Below are 25,629 nucleotides of genomic sequence, written 5' to 3'. Positions count from 1 at the left end.
TTCAAGATAATAAATGAAATTTGTTCAATAAAAAATAATATAATTTCTTACATGTTTCCTAATTGATCTCTAAAAAATAAAGTTTTAAGTTCACTATCTTATTAAATTAATACAACTTAATATAAAAATGAATTTATTTTTATGAATTTTATTTTTAATATCAAACTTAACTAGAAAAAAAATTATTAAAAAAATTATGTGAGGCGGGTTGAAAATGAAAAAAAAGAAGGGAAAATTGTATATAATAGCAAACTATTAATTCAAATTAAATGCTATAAATATAGTTTGATTTAATTGTACATCATAGCAAACTGTGACTATTTCACCTCTCTCCTGGTGAATCTCGCTCGCCACTCTCGTTCTCTCCCTCGCCTCTCTCATTTTTTATACAAACGCAAGTGTATAAAGTGCGTTTTGTGTTTATATAAAGCGAGAGAAAATTGTATATATACATATATTTTCGTTCCCCTCTCTCCCCTCTCCCAGATCTCGCTCGCCACTCTCCCAGATCTCGCTCTCGCACTCACCTCTCTCACTTTATACAAAAACGCAAATGTATAAAATGCGTGAAAATTGTATATATACATATATTTTTCGTTCCCCCTCTCCCCAGATCTCGCTCACGCACTCGCCTCTCTCACTTTATACAATTGATCTTTTTGTATATGTATACCAAAACAGATTATATAACTGTTTTTTTTGTATATGTATAGAGAATTATACATATATATGTTTGCTATGGAGCGTAATTATGCAAACTTTGCTATAACATACAAATATGAATTTTGTGTTTGTTATATGTGAAAGTTGCTAAAAAAAAAATGCCATGAGCAGATTTTTTTTTATTTTTTTTTGGGATAAGTACAACCCGCCCGCACGACCCCAATATGGAAAATCAAAACATAAAACAAAAAAGAGGTCCTACCGGGAGTCGAACCCAGGTCGCTGGATTCAAAGTCCAGAGTGCTAACCACTACACCATAGAACCCTATTTGCTTAGTTACTTTATTATATATTATTCTCTAAACCACCTGTTGGGGCTTGGGGAGACCGAATCACGGGGATCTCGCAGTTAATAGTAAGGCACACACTTCTCTTCGTCTCCACAGTCCACCCACTGATCAGCTCCCGGAGATTAACGAAATCGGAAAACCAATCCAACTATTTTTTGATTACCGATCAAAAAAATGTCTCAGAGCCTTAATCCGAATCCAACTTACGACGTGATAATCTTAGGCGCTTCAGGTTTTACTGGGAAGTACGTCATTAGAGAAGCTCTCAAATTCCTCAATGTTCCCTCTTCCCCCTTGAAGAATTTAGCCATTGCTGGCCGTAACACTTCAAAGCTTTCCCAGGCTCTTCAATGGGCTTCCCGTCCAAACCCACCTCCCGAAATCCCCATTCTCACTGCCAATACCACTGACCCATCTTCCCTCCGTGACCTTGCTTCACAGACTAAGATCATTCTTAACTGTGTCGGACCGTTTCGTCTTTATGGTGAGCCTGTTGTTGAGGCCTGTGCTGATTCTGGATGCGATTACTTGGATATTTCTGGGGAGCCTGAGTTTATGGAGAGGATGGAGGTGAAGTACCATGATAAGGCTGTGGAAAATGGATCCTTAGTTGTTTCGGCATGTGGGTTTGATTCTATTCCTGCTGAATTGGGATTGATGTTCAATTCGAGACAGTGGCTGCCGCCGGCTGTTCCTAACAGTGTTGAGGCCTACCTTAGTCTAGAATCGGACAAGAGAATTGTTGGAAATTTGGGGACGTATGAGTCAGCGGTGCTTGGTGTGGCTAATGTGGACAAATTACAGGAGCTGCGGCGGAGCAGACCAAAGAGGCCTCGTCCTGTGGTAAGGCTTCATTTCATGTTGATACTGATGATCTTGGTCTCAATTCCATTACCCAACCATCTGTTTTGCCTCCTTAAATTGCAGTCATGGTAACATCTTAGTTTATTTAGTCATAAGGAACTCCCAATGGAAGGACAAATTGACAAATATAACTCAACCCCCTCCTACGTGTGCATCCCGATGTTGAGGTTATGTGTACTTTAGCGGGGATTACGAGACATGCAAGCTAACTCATACACCATGGTTATCAACAGAGCAAAGCCTTAGCCCTTACACAGCTCATTTAAAAAAAAATATAACTCAATATTTATGTGTTACTTATAAATTTGTATCTGGCTTCTCTAGTTCAGGGTATCTGGCAATTTTAGCATTCTTTGTGGAGAAAATTTTACATAAATTCAAATGGTCTACTATATAGCCATATCAGAAGAAATTGAAGTTGATAAACTGGGAGTGTGCTTCGCAAGCAATATATCCCCTGTGATTTTAACTGATTGAAACTTAAGTCTTGTGTCATGGGATATGGATAAATATAAGTTGAACCAATTTGTGAGTGGTATTAAAATGTGATTACTGCTGTGAGAACCTCCAGATTTATGATTCACCCTTTTCTTCCTCTATGAAAGCACACATATAAATATGTACACGCAGTTTCATGAATCCATCAGTCTACTTGCTACGGCCAACAACTATTTGATGCAATTTGGTCCTGTGGTGTGTTAATTATGTGGCAGGGAATGATGCTAAATGAGAAGTGATTTTGTCTTTGAAAAGATTGCATCAGTATTGAGAAAGAGTAATGGATTTTTTTTTGTTCTCTTCTTTCACTGGAGGAATACTGTAGGTTAAGAAGCAATTAATCATTACAACTTAGAAATCAATTAATCAGTTTGTGTTTGAAGGTGTAAACTGCAATCAAAGTCCATTATGTTAAGGTTGTTTTCCTCATTTTGCAGAATGTTCGCATCATTATAAAAATGTATTTTACATGTGGAAATTTGAGAACCAATTAACTCTTTCCCTAAAATGTGTGTCGTAGTCAATATGTGATGATGCTGATGAGTATATGGTAGAAATTCGTAGCCTTATGATGGATAGCTCGAATCCGTGCATGACAGGGATCAACATTTTTATTATATGCATACTTTTAATAGAGATTCATTGTTAGAGATGGGCTTATTTAATACCTGCAACATTTGCTAGATTACTCATTGCACAAAGCCATACTATGTACCATGCTGCTGTGGTACAGTAATTTTCAGTGTTTCCTCTGTAAAATAACACATTATATCTGTGACACATATTCACTCACTCTCTAATATTTTCCTGTTTGTTTTAGATTCCTGGTCCTCCTCCTCCTAAAGGTCCGTTGATGGACCACCTAAAGGAAGTTGGTGTTTGGGCTGTAAAGTTACCATCAGCAGATGCAATTGTAGTCCGAAGAACACTTTCATGTTTGGCTGAAAATCCTCATGGTTTACCTGGTGTTAATGAAAGCACTGAACAAGTTGAGAGGAGGGAGACATTTTGGTCAAGCATAAAGCCAGCTCACTTTGGTGTGAAGATAGCTTCAAAATCTCCGTTAGGAATTGTTCGTTTCATTATAGTCGGGCTGTTCATTGGTCTCTTTGGTAAAACTGGTTTATGGAGGTGGCTGCTATTGAAATTCCCTTCATTGTTCAGTCTTGGATGGTTCAGGAAAAAAGGTCCAACTGAAGATGAAGTGGCAAGTGCTACCTTTAAGATGTGGTTTGTCGGACATGGGTTTAGCGATGGCAGTCTTGCATCACAAGGAAACATGAAACCTGATACAGAGATAATTACAAGAGTAATGGGACCTGAGATTGGTTATTTAACAACTCCAATCATTCTTGTCCAGTGTGCTCTCATTTTGCTCAAGGAACGAAACAATCTTCCAAAAGGAGGTGTTTTCCCACCTGGGGTTGTGTTTGGCCCAACCGACCTCCAAAACAGGCTTCAACACAATGGAATATCTTTTGATGTTATTTCAAAGAAGACAATCTAACTAAATGGTAGTGTTCCCTTCTATTCACATGGGAAAATTTGAACTTCCTCTAAAGGGAGAATGATACTAGTTACTTATGCTTTCATTGTATGTTTTTCTTCCAGACGTTTTTCTGAATGTTTATGTGCTTGCTTAATACCTTAAGGTGCTTCCTCGACATTTTTCTTTCCGTATTTAGATTACTGGATAAGCTCTACTTTGTTTAACAATTTGTTAACTCCTGTGGATCTTGATATCAGGAGCTTCCACTTTACACCTGTAAACTTGCTTTAATGGACTGCATTTGATTCTTATTGTGCTTTAACTTATTCGTGTGTTGTTGGCCTGGCCTGCAATCTTTTGACTTTAACAGCTTACGAATTGCAGTTACATTTATTTTTACAAGCAAAGGATCAATAGGAATGGCGTAGATACATCATTTTTGTTCTGCTGTTAATGTTTCGATGAATTTCCTCAGCCTCTTTTCTGAGCTCCCTCCGATTTCCTTGGCCTTCCTAGCTTGTTCCCTCACTTTCATAGCATTTATCTTCATATTAACATCTCCCATTAAGTTTTTCACCATCTCTGCAATCTCCCCACCATTCACTAGATTTTCCTCACCCCAACCCCATTCTTCTACCCACCTCCCCAATCCTGCCTTCTCTACAACTTCTGCATTCAACTTTTGATCACCATGCTGTGGCCACGCCATCATTGGCACTCCTGACCAAGCTGCATTCATCACTGAATCCCATTCGCACTGGTTCACGAAAAGTCCAATGGCTGGATGGTCCATAATAGCTGCCTCATAATCCCCTGGTTTCATTATTTTCCCTTTCTTTTCCATCTCTACCAGGACTGTATTCCCAAACAACTCTAGAAGCTCTTCTTTTAGCACCCATAGAAACTTATATCCGCATATCTCTAGTCCTTCTCCTATTTCTCTTAGTTGTTGTGCAGAAATCGGCTCTCTAGTACCAAAGTTAACATATACAACTGATTCAGCAGGTTGTTCATCTAACCATGAACACTGATTGTCTTCTCCTAGGTTGTAATTTCCCACAGGACCAACAGGAAAAACAAGTGGAAGTGAACTGGTTACTCTTCCATCATCGAGGGAAGCAATTGTTTCTGGTTCAAACCAGTCAAAGGTGTTCAGAAAGACACCAGTCACTTGAGGAAGAGCTCGAGTATTTGGCAGCAAGTAGTCTTTCAATACATAGTTTGATGGTGAATCGTCCAGCCATGAACGGGGAATGCTTGATTTTGGAACTGATCCTATACCTGGAATCTCAAGATTGCCCGAGCAGTACTTAAATGCATCAGGATCTTTGGATAACAGTACAGGAAGGTACGCTACAGTAGAGTAAAATTTAGCTGATGTTGTGGAGATATTGTAAAGAGGAATATTGAGATTATTAGCTATTTGTGAAAGACTAGATGCAAGAATAAAGTCTGAGACAATAGCAGAAACTGGTTCATCCAAAGAAGACACCAGAGGGCCGAGCTGGTGAAGTGAGTTACTAATAGCATCAATTTGCATGATGAATGGATCACTAATTGAGCAAGTAGAGGTATTCAAAGGAAGAATTTGAAAATCTATTCGATTGATTTCTAGGTGATTGGCGAAAAAGTTGTTGATCAAGATGGACTCTGTGGTAGATATTTCAAGTAGCATAGTGATGAAGGTGATTCTACATCTGTGTGAAGCTAACATGGAAGCTAATCGAAAAAATGGAACCATTTGTCCCACTCCCAGACCACTTGGGAGAAATAATATGTGAACTGGCTTTGCATAGTTGACAATAGAATCAGACATCTCCATGGCTGAATTGAAGAATGATTTCTGCAGAAACAGAGTGATTAATTAGATGTTTTTAAAAAGATTAAGGCGTGGCCCCGATCATATAAGTTTAGTACAATTAGGTATTTGATCGCTTTCATATGCTTGTTTGGTAGTTCGAGGAACAGTGAAGGAATCAACTTTGGCATCTGAAACTATATATTATACATGGACCATGGTGAATGTGATTGTGAAGGCTTCGGGCATTATGCGCAGCTAAGAACAAAGCAAAAATTATCAGGTTTATATTAGTTGTTACAAATGTTTTCAACTGTAATTACCTAACTGGAAAAAAAAAATTGTTTAACCCAAACACCAGGGGAGAGTAATCTGAAATTTACTAAAGTAAAGCACAGATTTTAGTCCAGAGAAATGCCAAAACAATTTGTAATTACTAATTTATGCTTAGTTAATCATCTATTAATCATTTTTTCGCAACAATAATCACCTAAATCACACTAAATTTTCAAAAAATAGAGTTTAACTTTCTTCTTGAACTCCTCACAATTTGAGAAAAAATAATTTCGAACCACAATGACCGAGTCCGAAATTTCACCTTCCAATTTCACTCCATTTACTTTTTTGTAAAATTTTCCCTTTTACATTTATGAGCATTTGTTTGTGGATTTTAGTTTCCGAGTTGGATGCAAAATGAAAACTGAGTAGTACTTATTAACTTGACACAAGGATTAAGAAACACTAAATGATAGGGGTAATTTTATCAAATCACCCTTATTAAATATAAGTTATCTAATATTGAAAAGGGAATGTTAAGTGGTCAGAAAATTAAAAAAATATAATATTTTTTTTATTTTAAAATAAACTGATCTTTTTTTCATTTTTGAGTTAAAATGTATTAAAATTAAAAGGGTAAAAATGTTTAAAAAGGTAAAATAACATAGATAATTTCTGGCCAAATTTTTTTCCCCTAAAATTATAGTAGGGCTCTACAATATCTACTATCATGAATTTGATTGGATCATAAAGATATTTTTTATATTTTGTGCCTCATCAGTCATCACACAACTTGTGTTTTAATAACAAGTGTAAAATACACATAAAATTATATATTACTCATTGATTTTATAAACTGAATAATTATTGTTGGACATTCCAAATAATATAATGGACAAATAAATATGGACTATGAAAGTAGTTAATTTTCTCTTATGTTGCATCAAATCATTTAAATGATAATTATAGCTATGAGTACTCGTTTATTAATTACTTGAAAAATAAAAGCAAATTACTTATTATTACTAATGATCAAAATATATATATATATATATATATATATATATAAAATAATGATCCTAATCTAAAGTAGTTGTCAATAATAAAGAAATATAAAATTAAATTATGTGGTACCCAACAAGCAGGAGAGAAAGAGAGAGGGTCACAGAGAATCTAGAAAATGTGCTACAAATACCTATGTCTTTCAGTTCCTCAAAAGACCAGAAAAATAAAATCTGTCAAATATTTTATTTTATTCATTTTGATACTACTTTGTTGTTATATAACTATCAAAGATAGCCAATTGGGTAAAGAAATGATTGAAAGGTGAAACAAAAAATAAAAGTATATGAAGAGACCACATTTTTTAAGTCATTGCTTTTTCAAAAGACTTCATTTTTTTTTCTCTGTAGAGAGAGAAACAAAGAGAGAGATCTTAATCTTATCTGGGATCTCTCTAGCTTCTTTTGATTGATCACACCACAAGGGTACTTTTTTTTTAATTTAAATTTTATTATATGGTGTTTTTAATTGAATTCTTGATTGTGGATATGATTTTTTTGTTTTTAAGGTTTGTGAAGTGACAACACAAAGGTTGTTGCTTTTCTTGTTTTGGGTGTGTAGGGTTTTATTAAAAAGGAATTTCTGTGACAAAACAGAATTCTTATGCTTGTTTGTTCTTCTGAGACTCAAAATTGAATTTCAAGTTGTTAAGAAGAGGAGTTATAAGAGATTTTTTTTGAGGTAATTTAAAATTTTCACTTTATTAATTTCTTTTATGTTGTTTACTTGTTTTTCAAGTTTTATTCTCTGTTTGCCTTTTGAGCTTTCATGTATTGGTTTTGATCTTTATGTTTTGATTATTTGAAAGGAAGAAAATAAAAGAGAATTGGGAAATTGGACCAGAAGTTTTTTTTACTGATATTTCATACCTTTTTTGGGCAAAATCGAACAAGGAATTTTTATTTTATTTTTTCATGGAAAAGTAAGGAATTAATTCATAGATTGCATTGCCTTCAATTCCAAAATTTGACTTGAAAATTGAATAATTTTATTGTTATATACTTGTTAACCCATCAGAAGTAAGCAGGCTTTGATATGTTGATGTTTGTTATAACTTCTGTAAATATTGAACCTCACTGGCAATTTGACAGGGTGTATCGTGCCTGAGGAATTCCTCACTTGGCCTCCGCTATGATTGTATATTTGTATGTCCAAAAATGTTGTATTTGGCGTGCAAAGAGATAGCAATTATACATGAATGAATTGGGTTGGTATACTTGTTTTGTAAGACGAAAAAGTTATGCCTATGGCTCAAAAAATGAGAGAAGTAGAAGTATAATGCAAGATCAACGGAAGCACTTTCCGTGATCTGAAGACATATGTTTTAATTTTGGAATTTCCTTTTCATTCGCATAGCCAGAAGATTTCTTAGCATCGTGGATCTTACTAGAATTTTCAAGCGATTACTCTGGCTTGTTGAACTGAAGTAGATTGGATTGATTGTTTTTTTTTACTGAGCTTGCAACTGTGTTATAATCCCTCTAAAAAATTTGCAAGATTCTATTAGTCTGATTTAGAGTCCGTTAAGTCTTATTCGTGGTGTTTGATCTTTTTGCTGTCTAGTTTGCAGTTTTTCAGCTTTTTTTCTCTCTGTTTAATTGTTTTACTGACTTAATCATTTTTCTACCCCTTGTATGATTGCAGGAATGGGCACTAAAGTACAATGTAAGACGTACTTGCCAGGATTTTGCTCCATGAGTGATCTAAATAACAACGGAACTAATACCCCATGGCTCTTAGATCATGAAAATAAGTCAAGGAAAAGAAGTCAGTGCACTGATTCAATTTTGTCGTCGCAACCAATTGATGGATATTCGGGATGTGACAGAGAAAAAATGAGGCAGACAATTCTGGAGCATGAAACAATTTTTAGGCATCAGGTACATTGACTTTTAACTATTTCTCACTCAAATGGTTGCATTTCTATGGAGGGCTAAAATAAAGAGATCATAGTTTTAACATTTATGTGCTCTTGATGTGGTTTACACGTACAGATCCAAGAACTCCACCGGCTATATAGAAGACAAAGAGATCTCATGAATGAACATCAAAGGAAAGAAATGTTTAACAGTCAAATGAAGATATTCCAGTCTAGTCCCTCATTGTCTCATTTTCCTTCATTGGATTCTATAGCTGGCCAGCTATCAATGAAAGATGCTTCTAAGTACAAATCATCCTTTGATTTTATAGAGAACGATAGTAGGTCCATTCATTTCTCCCCTCAAGTCACAAACAGTTCAAGGGAATGTGAACCTCACCAGCCTGGTAGTAGTTTGTTCCAGAGAAAAATGTTCAACTCTAGATATGTAGTTGAAGAGTGCACGAATAACGAAGAAGAACAAACTACTATGAAACAATTGGGATTAGCTGGCATTCAAGGGAACCCTGCTGAGGGAATTTATCCAATCCCCCGAAGAAGAGATGTGAAGACACCTAGAGCTTTAGAATTTCATTCTGATGCTGATCTTGACAGAACCAATTCCTCAAAAAGGACTGATGAACTGGCTGACTTGAATAAACCTTTACCACTTGAAGAAGATCCTCCTTTGGTTCCGGATATCAATATAACCAGCATTACTTGCCTCGAGGATGGCAGCTCTGATGGGGCGAAGTTCTCTCCTAAGTCACTCAAGGAAAGGATTGGTGGAATTTGCCTCAACCACCCGCCTTGCAGGAATGAAGAAGAGCAGTTAACTTTTAAATTTAATGCTGGTAAGAATGTTTTCATGATGTAAACCTGTCTTGTTACTTTTCAACTGTATCAGTAGGCAGTTACTTTTCATATGTTTCATTAGAAAGGAGGATAAGCCGATAAGGAAGAATTTTTAGCTAGTATCCGATGCCACTTCCAAATCGACTTTCTTGACTTAGAGAGGATTCCCATATGGTGTGTCCTTTCTATATAGGGATATTAAGGGAAGACTAAATATATGTCAGCAACCTGTATGGTGCACAACTTTAGTTCTAGTTGTGACTTTTTCTTGCTGAGATATTTGTTAAATGAGTTGCAGTATGAATGTTTAGATGGACTACCAAAAGTAGGAGCGGAAAGGACCACCGTAATAGTCACAGAAAGATCTCTTGTTGTGTAACACCTCTTCATTTGATATACTGCATCCCCGTTTTCTTTCAATGCGTAGACAGTTGTTGAGGTTAATGCATATTATTCTAGTAAACAGGTCTCTATTATTGAAAAACTCTTAATTTTGCGCAATAGTCTCTACTGATGTTTGGACCTACCTTATTTCTTCTTTCCAATTTTCATATTTTCGTCTTTTATGAAGTAGAGGTCATGATTCTAGTAAACAGGTCTCTATTATTGAAAAACTCTTAATTTTGCGCAATAGTCTCTACTGATGTTTGGACCTACCTCATTTATTCTTTCCAATTTTCATATTTTCCTCTTTTATAAAGTAGAGGTCATGATGCAACAATCACACATGCCTTGCGTGCCGTATTTTATATTATTATTTTGCTACTAACTTTCGTTTTGATCTCATCTTCTGTTACAGAGCAAAAGCAACCAGATAACAGATCTTCTGGAAGACTTGAAACTGCTGAAAAGTTACCTAAAGCCTGTCAGTCATCACAAGGTCATGAACTTTTCAAGCACTCTCTCATTAAGGAAACCAAGAATGAGCACCCAAAGAAAAGGACAATTTTTGGCGTTGAAATTCATGAAGAAAATCAAGTACAATCTGCTAGCTTTTCCAATGTGCAAATGCCTACTCATAAATCTCAACCACTTTCTCAGAGTTATACTGAACTTCTGCGAAACCTTGCGGCCTATCAAGGCAATATGCATATGGGAAGTGATGTCAGATCAGATTCAAGTTCAAAGAATGTACTTCCAGACCAAAATGTTCTTTGTAAAAGATCTCAGCCAAGTGCTAAAGATTGGACAAATACTTTCAATTGTGTGAATGACATGGATTATAAATCTGCTGGGTTAAAGAATGCCAGAGATACTTCTGGTGTATCTCAAACTGAAGCTGCTGGAAAAACACATGTATCTGGAGATTCTCAGAGGAAACAGGAAAACCCCCGGGAAACATTGCCTTGGTTAGTCGGGAAATCACAGGAATGTGTAGAGCAGACCAAAGGGAAGGAAAGTTGTTATCACTTAAATCTGGACTCCTTGCAGAATTACTCCCAGCAGTTTTTTAGAAGAGAAGACACAGCAGTCAACTCCTCTCAATTTATAGATCAGAGACGGGGAACCTTGTCATCGATATCCTCCAAAGGTTCTGAATGCCAGAAAGTTGAAGTTAGTGACAGCACTAAAATAAGGACAATTTTTGGTGCTCCAATTTTAAGTGCCTCCAAGGACTCGCATGCAGCCCGTTCTCTCTCAAAGGCCACTTTTCCTGATATTGACGGTGTTACTGCCACAATCATTTCACGGGATGAGACTGTTTGTACAAAGAAGGTGGAAGCTAATGATTTTGTTCAAGAAAAAGGACTAAATGGTTGCACTTCTGGTTTAAGGTATCAGATTGATTTGAACTTGTCTTTAGATGAAGAAGAGGCACCATCCGCACCTCCTCTTCCTCAGGCTGTGGTGAGGATTGCAACCACTGAGATAGACTTAGAGGCTCCAGCAGTTCTTGAATCTGAAGAAGAATGTGGGAATTCTAAACTTACATTAGAAGAATCTAACAAGTCGAGTGAAGAAGCCATGAGGGTTGCTGCAGAGTCTATAATTTCCATCTCAGCGTCTAGTTCTGTAAATGGAGATACAAATGATGTGTTGCAAACTGAACCTAGTGACTGCCTCAAATGGTTTGCTGACTTGGTCTCCTCCCACTCTAGTGGCCAAGAATACATTACTAGAAAGATCAGCTCAGGTACAGTGTCCGGGTTTTGATGAGGAATCCATTCCCGATGGCTTTGATTACTTTGAGTTTATGACACTCAAGCTGGAAGATTTGAAGGAAGAAGAGTATTCCTATAAAATGCTGACAATGGTGAGCCATAATGACGAAGAAACGGGGGCCACTACCTTACCAAAACGGCCTCGAAGAGGGCAAGCAAGAAGGGGCAGGCAACGGAGAGATTTCCAGAGGGACGTTCTTCCTGGTCTTATTTCCCTGTCAAGGTATGAGGTGAACAAGGATATTCTGGCATTTGAAGAGCTGTTTAAAGCTAGTGGATCCTCTTGGCAGTCTAGCTTATCACATAGGAAAACCGGTAAGAGTGGCAGGGGAAGGCGTCGTTTAGCAAATGCTGATCCTTCCCCAACAATTCCTGCTGATTGCACACCTCCGGTAAACCAGCCTTGTTCTAGTGAGCTGGGGCTCGAGGAAAAAAGTCTAACCGGGTGGGGAAAGAGAACGAGGCGCTTGCCAAGGCAGAGATATCTAAACCATAATCTTACTCTTCCTCTGAAGCAATGTTGATGTGTAGGTTAGACTCACATCATGAGTTTGAACCTTGCTGCAGACAAAAAAACACTTGATAGAGGGGCGGGTCTATTATCATCAAGTTCTAAACCGTGTGCCATCTGGCCCTCGGGGATTTCTCGTGATAAAAAAAAAATTCTGAGGGAGAGGGGTGGAACGTCGGGGTATAAGAGCACCAAGGGTTATTGCAGCTTCTCTTAAGGGATCTCATGACCATTAGAGCTTATTTTGTACATTTCTGTGTAAAACTTAAATGTCACATTCACTGCTTCAATACACTATTGTAAGAGTTTATTAATAATGCTACATTATTTTTCTACCTTAATAGAAATCAATCTAATTGGAAATGAAATAGCTGGTGTATTCATCCATCAGAATTAGGAGTAATTTTTTGTGAAAAGTATAACGGAATAGATATATTTGAATTGAAAGTATAACATGAGATAGTATTTGGATTAAGTCTCAAAATATATTTTACGGTAAAGTGCCAAAAATACTCATAAACTATATGAAAAGATTTAAAAATACCCTTCATCCATTTTTTGGTCTAAAAATACCCGTTCATTCATCTTTTTGGCTCACTTATACCCTTGAAACTAACAATTTTCTCTTTATTCTTTATTTTTTAAAAATATTTATTATGTGTCATTCTCCTATTGGATAATATAAATAGCCCACCTCAATTAGATTAGGGATAATTTTAGAGACCTCCCTTCAGGTTTCGCTCTATAACACTCATCTCCCCTGTGGTTTACGATATTACGTCTACCTCTCTTATTTTCATTTTCTTGTAACCATTCTTTAAATCTGTTTAAAATAAATATAAATTAATTTAGATTTGACATTTTTACCCTTCTATATATTTATTTTTTATATTAATAAATATTATATAAAAAAAAACTCATTTAACAAATACTTTAAAAAGTAAATCAGCACAAATACATTAAGGGAGGTAGACGTAATATCGTAAACCACAAAGGAGGTGAGTGTTATAGAGCGAAACCTAGAGGGAGGTCTCTGAAATTATCCCATTAGATTATTTCTCATTATTTATCCAAACCAAAGCAAATATACCTCTTCAAAACCCCAATTTTTTTAATATAAAAAGAATATTGTAGTTTTTTATTATTTATTTATTTTTGGATCCAACTCCTCTCCATTTTCTCAATTTTTTACCTATTGAAGACTCATGACATAAGAAAAAATTAACGGCTAATATTTAATTAATTAAATCAAGATTCTAAACATGATATAGATGATTAATATTTTATAAACAAATTTATTATGTCATAATCATAACAATATATTATCTTATCCATAAATACATTACACACATTTTTCTCTATTTTCCTACTTAAATTTTCCCTACGGCTACGACCGTCCATCTTTTTTTTTTAAATGAGTTAATTTATAAGTAAAATTGTTTGTGGAACTTTTTCTTTGAAAAGTATTTATCACAAATTAGCAAAAAAATTAAGTTAACAATTTTTTTATTTATTTTAGAAAGGTAGATAGATATTGTGGCACTATTAATATTCTTATAATATATTAATTATTTAAAACAAATTTTTTTAAATTTTTTTTTAGAGCAAATACAAAAATTACTAGATTTTTTTATTAAAAAAATGGGGTCTTGAAGAGGTATATTTTATTTTTTTTGAATAGATTATGGGAAAAAATTTAATAGAGATGAGATTTTTATTTTATCTAATAAGAAAATGACAAATAATAATTTCTTTTAAAAAATAAAACAACAATGGAAGGGTATTTTTATACCAAAGGATGGTTGAAGGGTATTTTTAGACTTTTTTCCTATAGTTTAAGGATAATTTTGGCCCTTTTTCATATATTTTAAAACAATTTGTACTTATATTTAGTCCTTTTCCGTTTTGAAAATGACTCAAATTGTACCTATTTATATTACTAATTTCTTAAACCTCCTCATTTGTCACTTCCTAAATAATTTAATCAGATATTTCTTTGAGACTATTATAAGCAACACACATGGCTAATTGATTAGAACTGTTTTCTTTTGTGTTAAATATTTTTATTTAAAGTTCAATATTTTTTGTTAGAGAGTGATTTGTCTTCCATGTGAATCTCCCCGCACACAAATTCGAACACAGGATGAAAAATCAGAATATAAAAAAGAGGTCCTACCGGGAGTCGAACCCAGGTCGCTGGATTCAAAGTCCAGAGTGCTAACCACTACACCATAGAACCCTATTTGCATAAATACTTCATTATAAATATTACTCCCTTCGTTTAAAAAATCAACCTCCTTTTGTTTTTAGTCTATTTAAAAAAAATGATTTTTTTTTTTTTTTTTTTTTTTTTTTTTTTACAACTTAAAATATATTACCATAACCAACAAAAAGTACGAATACAAATGATGAGCACCTTTCTCTGATAACAAAGAGCAGGCCTCCTACCAAATCATAAGAAAACTAAAAACACATTAAATGCTGAATAAAATTCCTACATTTTATTGCTTTCTTGGAACTACTAAGTAACTGTAACCTTTCTCTGATTTCCTTCTTTATCTGTGCAATTGCCTCATCCGTCTGTACACATTTGCCTTTGTATCGCCTCCAATTTCTGGCACGCCAAGTATGATAAATGATAGCTCCACATATCGCTGCCATGATCTCTTTTTGAATTAGCTTCCAGTGTTTCCCATCTATACATTCCAGAACTTTCATTATACCAATATTATGCAATTTTTCTTTATTTTTTGTAACACTTTATTTTTATTTCTTAAACTTTCTATCAAGTCAAACTAGACCACTTTTATTTTGCAGGGATGAAGTAATATTATCGTCAAAACCGCCTGTTGGGGCTTGTGAAGACTTTGTTTGGCTAAGGAGAGAGTGTTTGATGGCATACCATTTCTGGACGTGGGAAAGAGGAGAAAGGGTGTTTGTTGGCATACCATTTCTGGACATGGGAAAGAGGAGAAAGGGTGTTCGTTGGCATACCATTTCTGGACGTGTTAAAGAGTCCATAGAATGCTATGCCTTTGATAGGGGAGACCGAATCACGGGGATTTCTAGTTTCCCTCTTCTCTTCGTCTCCAAAGTCCACTCTCTGATCAGCTCCCGGAGATAATCGGAAAACCAATCAAACTATTTTTTGATTTCCGATAAAAAAAAAATGTCTCAGATCCTTAATCCGAATCCAACTTACGACGTGATAATCTTAGGTGCTTCAGGTTTTACTGGGAAGTACGTCATTAGAGAAGCTCTCAAATTCCTGGACGTTCCCTCTTCCCCCTTGAAGAATTTAGCCATTGCTGGCCGTAACACTTCAAAGCTTTCCCAGGCTCTTCAATGGGCTTCCCGTCCAAACCCACCACCCGAAATCCCCATTCTTACTGCCGATACCACTGACCCATCTTCTCTCCGTGACCTTGCTTCACAGACTAAGATCATTCTTAACTGTGTCGGACCGTTTTATCTTTACGGTGAGCCTGTTGTTGAGGCCTGTGCTGATTCTGGATGCGATTACTTGGATATTTCTGGGGAGCCTGAGTTTATGGAGAGGATAGAGATGAAGTACCATGATAAGGCTGTGGAAAATGGATCCTTAGTTGTTTCGGCATGTGGGTTTGACTCTATTCCTGCTGAATTGGGATTGATGTTCAATTCGAGACAGTGGCTGCCGCCGGCTGTTCCTAACAGTGTTGAGGCCTACCTTAGTCTAGAATCGGACAAGAGAATTGTTAAAAATTTGGGGACGTATGAGTCAGCGGTGCTTGGTGCGGCTAATATGGACAAATTACAGGAGCTGCAGCGGAGCAGACCAAAGAGGCCTCGTCCTGTGGTAAGGCTTCATTTCATGTTGATACTGATGATCTTGGTCTCAATTCCATTACCCAACCATCCAATGTGAAGAGGTTTTTAGTTCTGGTTATCCAGTTACACCTTAAATTGCAGTCATGGTAACATCTTACTTTATTTAGTCATAAGGAACTCCCAACGGAAGGCTTGTTATTCTACAAGCGTTTCGCCATAGATTTCTAAATATTTTTTGCAAATATTATTTGAGTGAAATTTCATCACCTGTTTGGCTGTAGTATTTGAGAAACATATTTCTCTTTTTCAGGAAATATGATTTATACCTAAAAAATTTAAAAACTAACCATAAGTTTGTATTACAAGTCCATTGAATCTTCTTTGCAACAAATAACAAGTAGTGTCCATGACTAGAACAATATGGTAGTTCGGAGTGAGTGCAACAAGCATCATTCCATACATCGTGAAGTAGACAAAGCACTTGACTTTATTACCCTAAGCCGATTGTTCATCATTTTCATCAATAATCGTATCATCACTTTCATATTCACTGAATATTCTATCACTACTTTAGTGTTTACGTAAAAAATTATGCAATACAACGCAAACAACTATTAGAGAGGGTGTTTTTGTAAAAGATAAAAGTTTGGTATAGAATTTAAATTTTTCAAAGATGCCAACCAATGATGAGGTTATGTGAACTTTAGCAGGTATTACGAGAAACACAAGCGAACCCATATACCATGGTTATCAACAGAATAAAGCCTTACACAACTCATTGGAAAAAAAATATAACTCAATATTTATGTGTTACTTATTAATTTGTATCTGGCTTCTCTAGTTCAGGGTATCCGGCAACTTTAGCATTCTCTGTGGAGAAAATTTTACATAAATTCAAATGGTCTACTACATAGCCATATCAGAAGAAATTGAAGTTGATAAACTGGGAGTGTGCTTCGCGAGCAATATATCCCCTCTGATTTTAATTGGTTGAAACTTAAGTCTTGTGTCATGGGATATAGATAAATATAAGCTGAACCAATTTGTGAGTGGTATTAAAATGTGTTTACTGCTGTGAGAACCTCCAGATTTATGATTTACCCTTTTCGTCCTCTATGAAGGCATTCACATATAAATATGTACACTCAGTTTCATGAATCCATACGGCCAACATCTGGTCCTGTGGTGTGTTAATTATGTGGCAGGGAATGATGCTAAATGAGAAGTGATTTTGTCTTTGTAAAGATTGCATCAGTATTGAGAAAGAGTAATGGATTTTTTTTTATTCTCTTGTTTCACTGGAAGAACACTGTAGGTTAAGAAGCAATTAATCGTTACAACTTAGAAATCAATTAATCAGTATGTGTTTGAAGATGTAAACTGCAATCAAAGTCCATCATGTTAAGGTTGTTTTCCTCATTTTGCTGAATGTTCGCATCATTATAAAAATGTATTTTACATGTGGAACTTTGAGAACCAATTAACTCTTTCCCTAAAATGTGTGTCATAGTCAATATGTGATGATGCTGATGAGTATATGGTAGAAATTCATAACCTTATGATGGATAGCTCGAATCCGTGTATGACAGGGATCAACATTTTTATTACATGCATACTTTTAATAGAGATTCATTGTTAGAGATGGGCTTATTTGATACCTGCAACATTTGCTGGATTACTCATTGCATACTGTGTACCATGCTGCTTTGGTACAGTAACTTTCAGTGTTTCCTCTGTAAAATAACACATTAGATCAGTGAAGCATATTATCACTCTCTAATATTTTCCTGTTTGTTTTAGATTCCTGGTCCTCCTCCTAAGGGTCCATTGATGAACCATCTAAAGGAAGTTGGTGTTTGGGCTGTAAAGTTACCATCAGCAGATGCAATTGTAGTCCGAAGAACACTTTCATGTTTCGCTGAAAATCCTCATGGTTTACCTGGTGTTAATGAAAGCGCTGAACAAGTTGAGAGGAGGGAGGCATTTTGGTCAAGCATAAAGCCAGCTCACTTTGGTGTGAAGATAGCTTCAAAATCTCTGTTAGGAGTTGTTCGTTTCATTATAGTCGGGCTGTTCATTGGTCTCTTTGGTAAAACTAGTTTAGGGAGGTGGCTGCTATTGAAATTCCCTTCATTGTTCAGTCTTGGATGGTTCAGGAAAAAAGGTCCAACTGAAGATGAAGTGGCAAGTGCTACCTTTAAGATGTGGTTTGTCGGACACGGGTTTAGCGATGGCAGTCTTGCATCACAAGGAAACAGGAAGCCTGATACAGAGATAATTACAAGAGTAATGGGACCTGAGGTTGGTTATTTAACAACTCCAATCATTCTTGTCCAGTGTGCTCTCATTTTGCTCAAGGAACGAAACAATCTTCCAAAAGGAGGTGTTTTCCCACCTGGGGTTGTGTTTGGCCCAACCGACCTCCAAAACAGGCTTCAACACAATGGAATATCTTTTGATGTTATTTCAAAGAAGACAATCTAACTAAATGGTAGTGTTCCCTTCTATTCACATGGGAAAAGTTGAACTTCTAATAAAGGGAGAATGATACTAGTTACTTATGCTTTCATTATGTGTTTTTCTTCTAGACGTTTTTCTGAATGTTTATATGCTTGCTTAATACCTTAAGGTGCTTCCTCGACATTTGTCTTTCCGTATTTAGACTACTGGATAAGCTCTACTTTGTTTATCAATTTGTTAGGTCTGTTAACTCCTGTGGATCTCCGATGTCAGGAGCTTCCACTTTACACCTGTAAACTTGCTATAATTGACTGCATTTGATTCTTATTGTGCTTTAACTTATTCGTGTGTTGTTGGCCTGCAATCTTTTGACTTTAACAGCATACGAATTGCAGTTGCAATTATTTTTACAAGCAAAGGATCAATAGGAATGGCATAGATACATCATTTTTGTTCTGCTGTTAATGTTTCAATGAATTTCCTCAGCCTCTTCTCTGAGCTCCCTCCGATTTCCTTGGCCTTTCTAGCTTGTTTCCTCACTTTCATTGCATTTACCTTCATATTAACATCTCCCATTAAGTTTTTCACCATCTCTGCAATCTCCCCACCTTTCACTAGATTTTCCTCACCCCAACCCCATTCTTCTACCTACCTCCCCAATCCTGCCTTCTCTACAACTTCTGCATTCAACTTTTGATCACCATGCTGTGGCCACGCCATCATTGGCACTCCTGACCAAGCTGCATTCATCACTGAATCCCATTCGCACTGGTTCACGAAAAGTCCAATGGCTGGATGGTCCATAATAGCTGCCTCATAATCCCCTGGTTTCATTATTTTCCCTTTCTTTTCCATCTCTACCAGGACTGTATTCCCAAACAACTCTAGAAGCTCTTCTTTTAGCACCCATAGAAACTTATATCCGCATATCTCTAGTCCTTCTCCTATTTCTCTTAGTTGTTGTGCAGAAATCGGCTCTCTAGTACCAAAGTTAACATATACAACTGATTCAGCAGGTTGTTCATCTAACCATGAACACTGATTGTCTTCTCCTAGGTTGTAATTTCCCACAGGACCAACAGGAAAAACAAGTGGAAGTGAACTGGTTACTCTTCCATCATCGAGGGAAGCAATTGTTTCTGGTTCAAACCAGTCAAAGGTGTTCAGAAAGACACCAGTCACTTGAGGAAGAGCTCGAGCATTTGGCAGCAAGTAGTCTTGCAATACATAGTTTGATGGTGAATCGTCCAGCCATGAACGGGGGATGCTTGATTTTGTAACTGATCCTATACCTGGAATCTCAAGATTGCCCGAACAGTACTTAAATGCATTAGGATCTTCGGATAACAGTACAGGAAGGTACGCTACAGTAGAGTAAAATTTAGCTGATGTTGTGGAGATATTGTAAAGAGGAATATTGAGATTATTAGCTATCTGTGAAAGACTAGATGGAAGAATAAAAGTCTGAGACAATAGCAGAAACTGGTTCATCCAAAGAAGACACCAGAGGGCCGAGCTGGTGAAGTGAGTTACTAATAGCATCAATTTGCATGATGAATGGATCACTAATTGAACAAGTAGAGGTATTCAAAGGAAGAATTTGAAAATCTATTCGATTGATTTCTGGGTGAATGGCGAAAAAGTTGTTGATCAAGATGGACTTTGTGGTAGTTATTTCAAGTGGCATAGTGATGAAAGTGATTCTACATCTGTGTGAAGCTAACATGGAAGCTAATCGAAAAAATAGAACCATTTGTCCCACTCCCAGTCCACTTGGGAGAAATAATATGTGAACTGGCTTTGCATAGTTGACAATAGAATCAGACATCTCCATGGCTGAATTGAAGAATGATTTCTACTGATGAAAGCGATCGAATACCTAATTTTTTAAACGATTAAGGCGTGGCTCCGATCATATTAGTTTCGTACAATTAGGTATTTGATCGCTTTCATATGCTTGTTTGGTAGTTTGAGGAACAGTAAAGGAATCAACTTTGGCATCTGAAACTATATTATACATGGTGATTGTGAAGCTTGGGGCATTATGTGCAGCCAAGAACAAAGCAAAAATGATCAGGTTATATTTACAAATGTTTTCAACTGTAATTAGCTTCAAATTAACTGGAAAAAAAAATGTATAACCCAAACACCAGGGGAGAGTAATCTGAAATTTACTAAGTAAAGCTCAGATTTTAGTCCAGAGAAATGTCAAGTTTACCAAATGCCTTCATATATTTCATATTTGTGATGCCCTCCTAATCTATTAATCTATTAGTCAATCCTCAATTATACGTAATACGTCTATAATTCATTGGAGTCCTGCTAACATTTAGACGCTCACCTGTCCAAGAGGGTGAATACACCTTTATAGGCATGTAAGGGTTAGATGAAAAGACATATATTACATAATTATCATTATTCTTTCTCCTGGTTTGATATCACAAAATCATCATTTCATAATTTCATTGAGCTTTTCTCAAATGCCAATTACAAGAATATACTATTTAAGATCTTAAATTCTTAATTAACAGTATATGTATGTACTCCTTTTTATTTACAAAACTAAGTTTAAAATTACAAACATGACAGAATATTTAATTTTTGATTTTATTAAAAAAATATTTTAATATTCTATTTATTTCCTTTTGGGGGGGTTATGTGCTAAATTCATGGGATTGATAATTATTGTTTACTTTTTGGTTTACCAATCATAATTTTACTCTTTTATATTGTTTTTTTGCCCATGTCTTGAATTTTTGTTTTTTTTTTCTTTATATATTTTAATATACGAGTTTATTTCCTATTTTTGGGGATAATGTGCTAAATTTATGAAATTGATAATTATTGTTTACTTTTTGGCTTTTCAACCATAGTTATACTATTTTATATTTATTTTTTTGCCCATATATTGAATTTTCATTTTATTTTATTTTTGTATATTTTAGTATCCGATTATTTCCTATTTTTGGGGGTTAAGCTAAATTTATGGAATTGATAATTATTATTTACTTTTTTACCATAATTATACTCTTTATTGATTGTAGTGTTCTCTCACCTCTTTAACATTGTTTTCATACAAATATCTTTTTCTTTTATTGTGACAAAAAAGAAATTCTGAAATTTATGTACGTTATTTTTTTGACAAAATATTTTAATTTTTTATGGCATGACTTAAATAACCATTTAAATCTAGAAAGTTTATAAAGTAATTAAAAACTTGAATATTATATAGATTTCCATAGAACATTGGTGTTGAGTCACACCTCAATATATACCATATACTATATCAAATTTGTGTAAAAGAAAGAGCAACTTTCACATATAACAAACATAAAAATCATATTTGTATATTATAGCTATAGTTTGCATAATTGCGCTCTACAACAAATTTTATGTTTGCTATGGAGCTTTTGATTTTGTATAATTCGCTAGATACATCCAATTTTATACAAATTGTTCAGTTTTGTATAAACTCATGAATTTATACATTGTAATTTGTTTAATAAGATCTATATCTGTATAATTATAAGTGTATAGGAAGAAAATATATGTATTTGTATTTGTATATACACTTTTCTCTCGCTTTATACAAACACAAATGCATTTTATACATTTGTATACCGAATGGGTAATTGTATATCAAAAATGGCTAATTGTTTACCGAACCGGATGACAAAAAATGGGATGTTTGCTGCAAATTACAAATAAAATACACTATGGATATAGAATTTAGGGAAAATGGTCTGAAAAATACTCCAACTTTGGCCGAAATTGTTGTAACGATATCAAACTTTATGGAGGACCTTTTACCCCCCTGCACTATTTAATAGTGTATTTTAAAGGTATATATGTGCCTACATGGACACGTTACTATTTATAATTATGTAATATTTATGATGTCCACGTGGACACATATATACATTTAAAATACACTATTAAATAGTGCAGGGGGTAAAAGGTCCTTTCCAAAGTTTGGTATCGTTACAGCAATTTCGGTCAAAGTTCAGATATATTTCAGACCTTTTTCCCTAAAATTTAATTTGAATTAATAGTTTGTTATTTCATACAATTTTCCCTAAAAGAAATATATGTACCATATAATATATCAATATTGTATCATCTAAAACACCAAGTTATACCAATATTTAGTCACCTAAAATATCAAAATTACATCAACATTGTATCATCTAAAATACCAATGGACTCCATAGCTCTATCCACACATGTTACACATAAGGAATATTTTGAAAAGAAGTCGGAATTGCATCTCTTTTGATCTAAATAAACTTGGACACCCATATCGTTGTGAATCTTCATTGGCGGAGATGGATCCACTCACGACATATTTGAGTTCTAAATGATAAATGATTTTGTCCACACCCAATTGGAAAGATATAGTAGTAATCAAGCCTTCATATTTGGTGTTTGCATCATACATCACTCCTTCAATATCATAATCCACATAATTACCTGTATAAAATTACAAATTCTTAATCAATTTCCAAATGTAGTAGAATGAATTTCATAAATTAATTAAATTACACAATTTGGTAGTTAGATTGGTAATCGATGGTATACAAAACAATTGATGATCTAATTTAGTAGTTTGACCAACGTTTCACCAAAAACCTTATCAATAACAAATTGGCAAATTTGTTGTAATTAAACAACCCAAACCAAACTACATAATATCCTTGCGATGTATTATAGTGGTGTATAAAAACTTAATTCACACAATCAGTTACACCAAATAATTTATTTATTTTCAACTAATAATTATACATAATAAATTACCATCACAAAATACGCAACTCAATACTAATTATCTAATTTAGACACCGATAGATATTCCAAAATATTAAGTTGAAGTTGGCGTTTATACATGGTCTAAATATACTAATTACACCAATTCACATACCATAAGTATTTTGAAAATTAAGGTATACACTTCGTTATCACACCAATTTAGACAAACAAATACATCAACACATGTAGTAGAGTATTAATTTGACACCAATCCAGACAAACAAATACACCATCATATGTACCAGATAACATACCAAAAAAAAATTCAAATTAGGATTTTATATATGAACAATAACTAACATATAAATTATTTTTCAATATATTATTTATACCAACTCAGATAATTAAATACATCAATACATGTACCAAAATATTAACTTAAAGTTGTTGTATATACAATCGAACATAATATACCAATTACATGATTACATCAAATCACATACCATAAATAATTTGAGCATTATGGTATAATATACGTTATATATACCAACTAATACAACTAAATACATAAATACATGTACTGAAATTTTAACTTGACGCTGATCTTTTTATAAGGTCTAAAATTTTAACAATAACAACATATCACACACCAAAAAAACTATTGATATATGTTGTTAACATAAGGCATGCAACATACCAATCAAACCACATAATTGTTGATTTATGATTACGTTGGTACATTAATCAATTAAACCTAATAATATATATTTATATATATATATATATAAAACTAGTAATATACCATAAACAATTACTAAATTTTAATCTTTATTCAACAATTAAATCCAGCCAATCGATGCACCAGACTATCAACCAAATCATATGAATTTTATATTACACCAAAATCGACAATATAAACCAACGAATAATTACCAATAAGATTAAAACTCAGATGGTGAGAAAAATTAAATATATCAACCACGTAAAAAAAATTATATCAATTGTTTTTTTATCAAATACCTGATGAGTCCCATCGCCCGTTGTGTTGAATTAGAATTGAAAAATTATTGATAACCATTTTTGAATAGTCGATCAGAGTAGACATGAAGTTTTATTTTTGTCAGAAACCTCTCGTCGTGGGAGAGAATATATAACAAATCTAAGTAAATTAGGGAAGGTAAAATAATTGAAAAAAATTAAGGAATACGTGATAAGCGAGGCTGACTTTGTATACGTTTTTTTAAAATATAAATTCTAGTTTTGAAAAAGAAATATTGCTATACAAGTGGAAAAAGAAGTATTGTTATATTGTAGTAATTAAAGTTATTAAGTTGTATACTTAAGTTTTTTGCGAAAAGTCCTTTAATAGTGATCTTTTAAATGTCTTTTTACGAACTTCAAATCAATTTGTAGCTACTAATTTATGCTTAGTTAATCATCCATTAATTATTATTTTTCGCAACAATAATCACCTAAATCACAACAAATTTTCAAATTTAATCAAAAACTGAGTTTAACTTTCTTTTTGAACTCCTCACAAATTGAGAAAAAATAATTTCGAACCAAAATGACCGAGTCTGAAATTTCATCTTCCAATTTCCCTTCTTTTTTTTTTGTAAAAATTTCCCTTTTACATTTATGAGCATTTGTTTGTGGATTTTAGTTTCCGAGTTGGTTGCAAAATGAAAACTTTATATACTTCTTTTGGGCGTAGAAATTATTCTTCCATTTTCTCTTATTTAATTTTTGTCCTACTCGGTGTTCGAAGTTCATATTGAAAGTCTCTATTAAATTCATATCACGCACTACAGGTCCATTTAGGATGGCAGCTAACAAGTTTTTTTTCATATCTAAGGCTCGAACCCGAGACATCTAATCAAGTATAAAAACAGTCCCACACTGTACCATATAACCCATGTTGGTTCCATTTTCTCTTATCATTCTTTAACGAAAAATAGAGTTGGGGAAATAGATATTCTTCTCTATTTAAAAGCATCTTTTTTGTGAATTTTAGTTTCTGGGCTTGATAAAAATGGGGACTTAAAGTAGTTTTGCGGTGGAATAGTTAATTATTACTTTTAGATTGTGTTTAAAATTTGACAAGAAAAAAGAAATTGATTAAAAATACTTCCTTCGTTCGTTTTATTTGTCTTCGTTTGACTTAGTACATTTATTAAGAAAATAATTATTTTACTAAATTATCCTGATTAAATTATCTTTAGTATTA

The 25,629-nt window shown here is 34.3% G+C and overlaps 5 protein-coding genes and 2 non-coding genes across 8 annotated transcripts; 3 read left to right on the top strand and 4 right to left on the bottom strand.

Moving 5' to 3' along the window:
• Positions 1-916: 916 nt before the first annotated feature.
• Positions 917-988, bottom strand: TRNAQ-UUG (transfer RNA glutamine (anticodon UUG)). Its single transcript has one exon. It is a non-coding gene; the product is annotated as a tRNA-Gln (tRNA).
• A 37-nt stretch (positions 989-1,025) lies between these two features.
• On the top strand, positions 1,026-4,186 carry LOC102597345 (probable mitochondrial saccharopine dehydrogenase-like oxidoreductase At5g39410). The gene is made up of 2 exons (XM_006338344.2): positions 1,026-1,856; positions 3,196-4,186. Exons 1-2 carry the CDS (start codon positions 1,188-1,190, stop codon positions 3,880-3,882), a joined length of 1,356 nt encoding a protein of 451 aa, XP_006338406.1. The 5' UTR covers positions 1,026-1,187; the 3' UTR covers positions 3,883-4,186.
• Positions 4,187-4,297: 111 nt separating this feature from the next.
• LOC102597670 (UDP-glycosyltransferase 708A6-like) lies at positions 4,298-5,686 on the bottom strand. Its single transcript, XM_006338345.2, has one exon. The coding sequence runs from the start codon at positions 5,684-5,686 to the stop codon at positions 4,298-4,300; it is 1,389 nt and encodes a 462-aa protein (XP_006338407.1).
• Positions 5,687-7,096: 1,410 nt separating this feature from the next.
• On the top strand, positions 7,097-12,721 carry LOC102597991 (uncharacterized). Of its 2 annotated transcripts, XM_006338346.2 has the most exons (5): positions 7,097-7,425; positions 7,509-7,681; positions 8,645-8,880; positions 8,995-9,712; positions 10,513-12,721. In XM_006338346.2, exons 3-5 carry the CDS (start codon positions 8,647-8,649, stop codon positions 11,865-11,867), a joined length of 2,307 nt encoding a protein of 768 aa, XP_006338408.1. In that variant the 5' UTR covers positions 7,097-7,425; positions 7,509-7,681; positions 8,645-8,646; the 3' UTR covers positions 11,868-12,721. The 2 variants fall into 2 exon arrangements, with proteins under 2 accessions (XP_006338408.1, XP_006338409.1); XM_006338347.2 differs by lacking the exon at positions 7,509-7,681.
• Positions 12,722-14,553: 1,832 nt separating this feature from the next.
• On the bottom strand, positions 14,554-14,625 carry TRNAQ-UUG (transfer RNA glutamine (anticodon UUG)). Its single transcript has one exon. It is a non-coding gene; the product is annotated as a tRNA-Gln (tRNA).
• Positions 14,626-15,194: 569 nt separating this feature from the next.
• On the top strand, positions 15,195-18,998 carry LOC102598547 (probable mitochondrial saccharopine dehydrogenase-like oxidoreductase At5g39410). Its single transcript, XM_006338348.2, has 2 exons — positions 15,195-16,224; positions 17,997-18,998. The coding sequence occupies exons 1-2, from the start codon at positions 15,556-15,558 to the stop codon at positions 18,678-18,680; spliced, it is 1,353 nt and encodes a 450-aa protein (XP_006338410.1). The 5' UTR covers positions 15,195-15,555; the 3' UTR covers positions 18,681-18,998.
• Positions 18,999-19,304: 306 nt separating this feature from the next.
• LOC102601756 (UDP-glycosyltransferase 708A6-like) lies at positions 19,305-20,490 on the bottom strand. Its single transcript, XM_015308012.1, has 2 exons — positions 20,140-20,490; positions 19,305-20,090 (listed from the first exon to the last, which is right to left on the bottom strand). Exons 1-2 carry the CDS (start codon positions 20,488-20,490, stop codon positions 19,305-19,307), a joined length of 1,137 nt encoding a protein of 378 aa, XP_015163498.1.
• Positions 20,491-25,629: the final 5,139 nt, after the last annotated feature.

Source organism: Solanum tuberosum, unplaced genomic scaffold (genome assembly GCF_000226075.1).
Source record: "Solanum tuberosum cultivar DM 1-3 516 R44 unplaced genomic scaffold, SolTub_3.0 scf00004, whole genome shotgun sequence".
NCBI classification, from domain to species: Eukaryota; Viridiplantae; Streptophyta; class Magnoliopsida; order Solanales; family Solanaceae; genus Solanum; species Solanum tuberosum.
The sequence above is the reverse complement of the archived record's forward strand: the minus strand, read 5'-3'. Positions and strand labels throughout refer to the sequence as shown.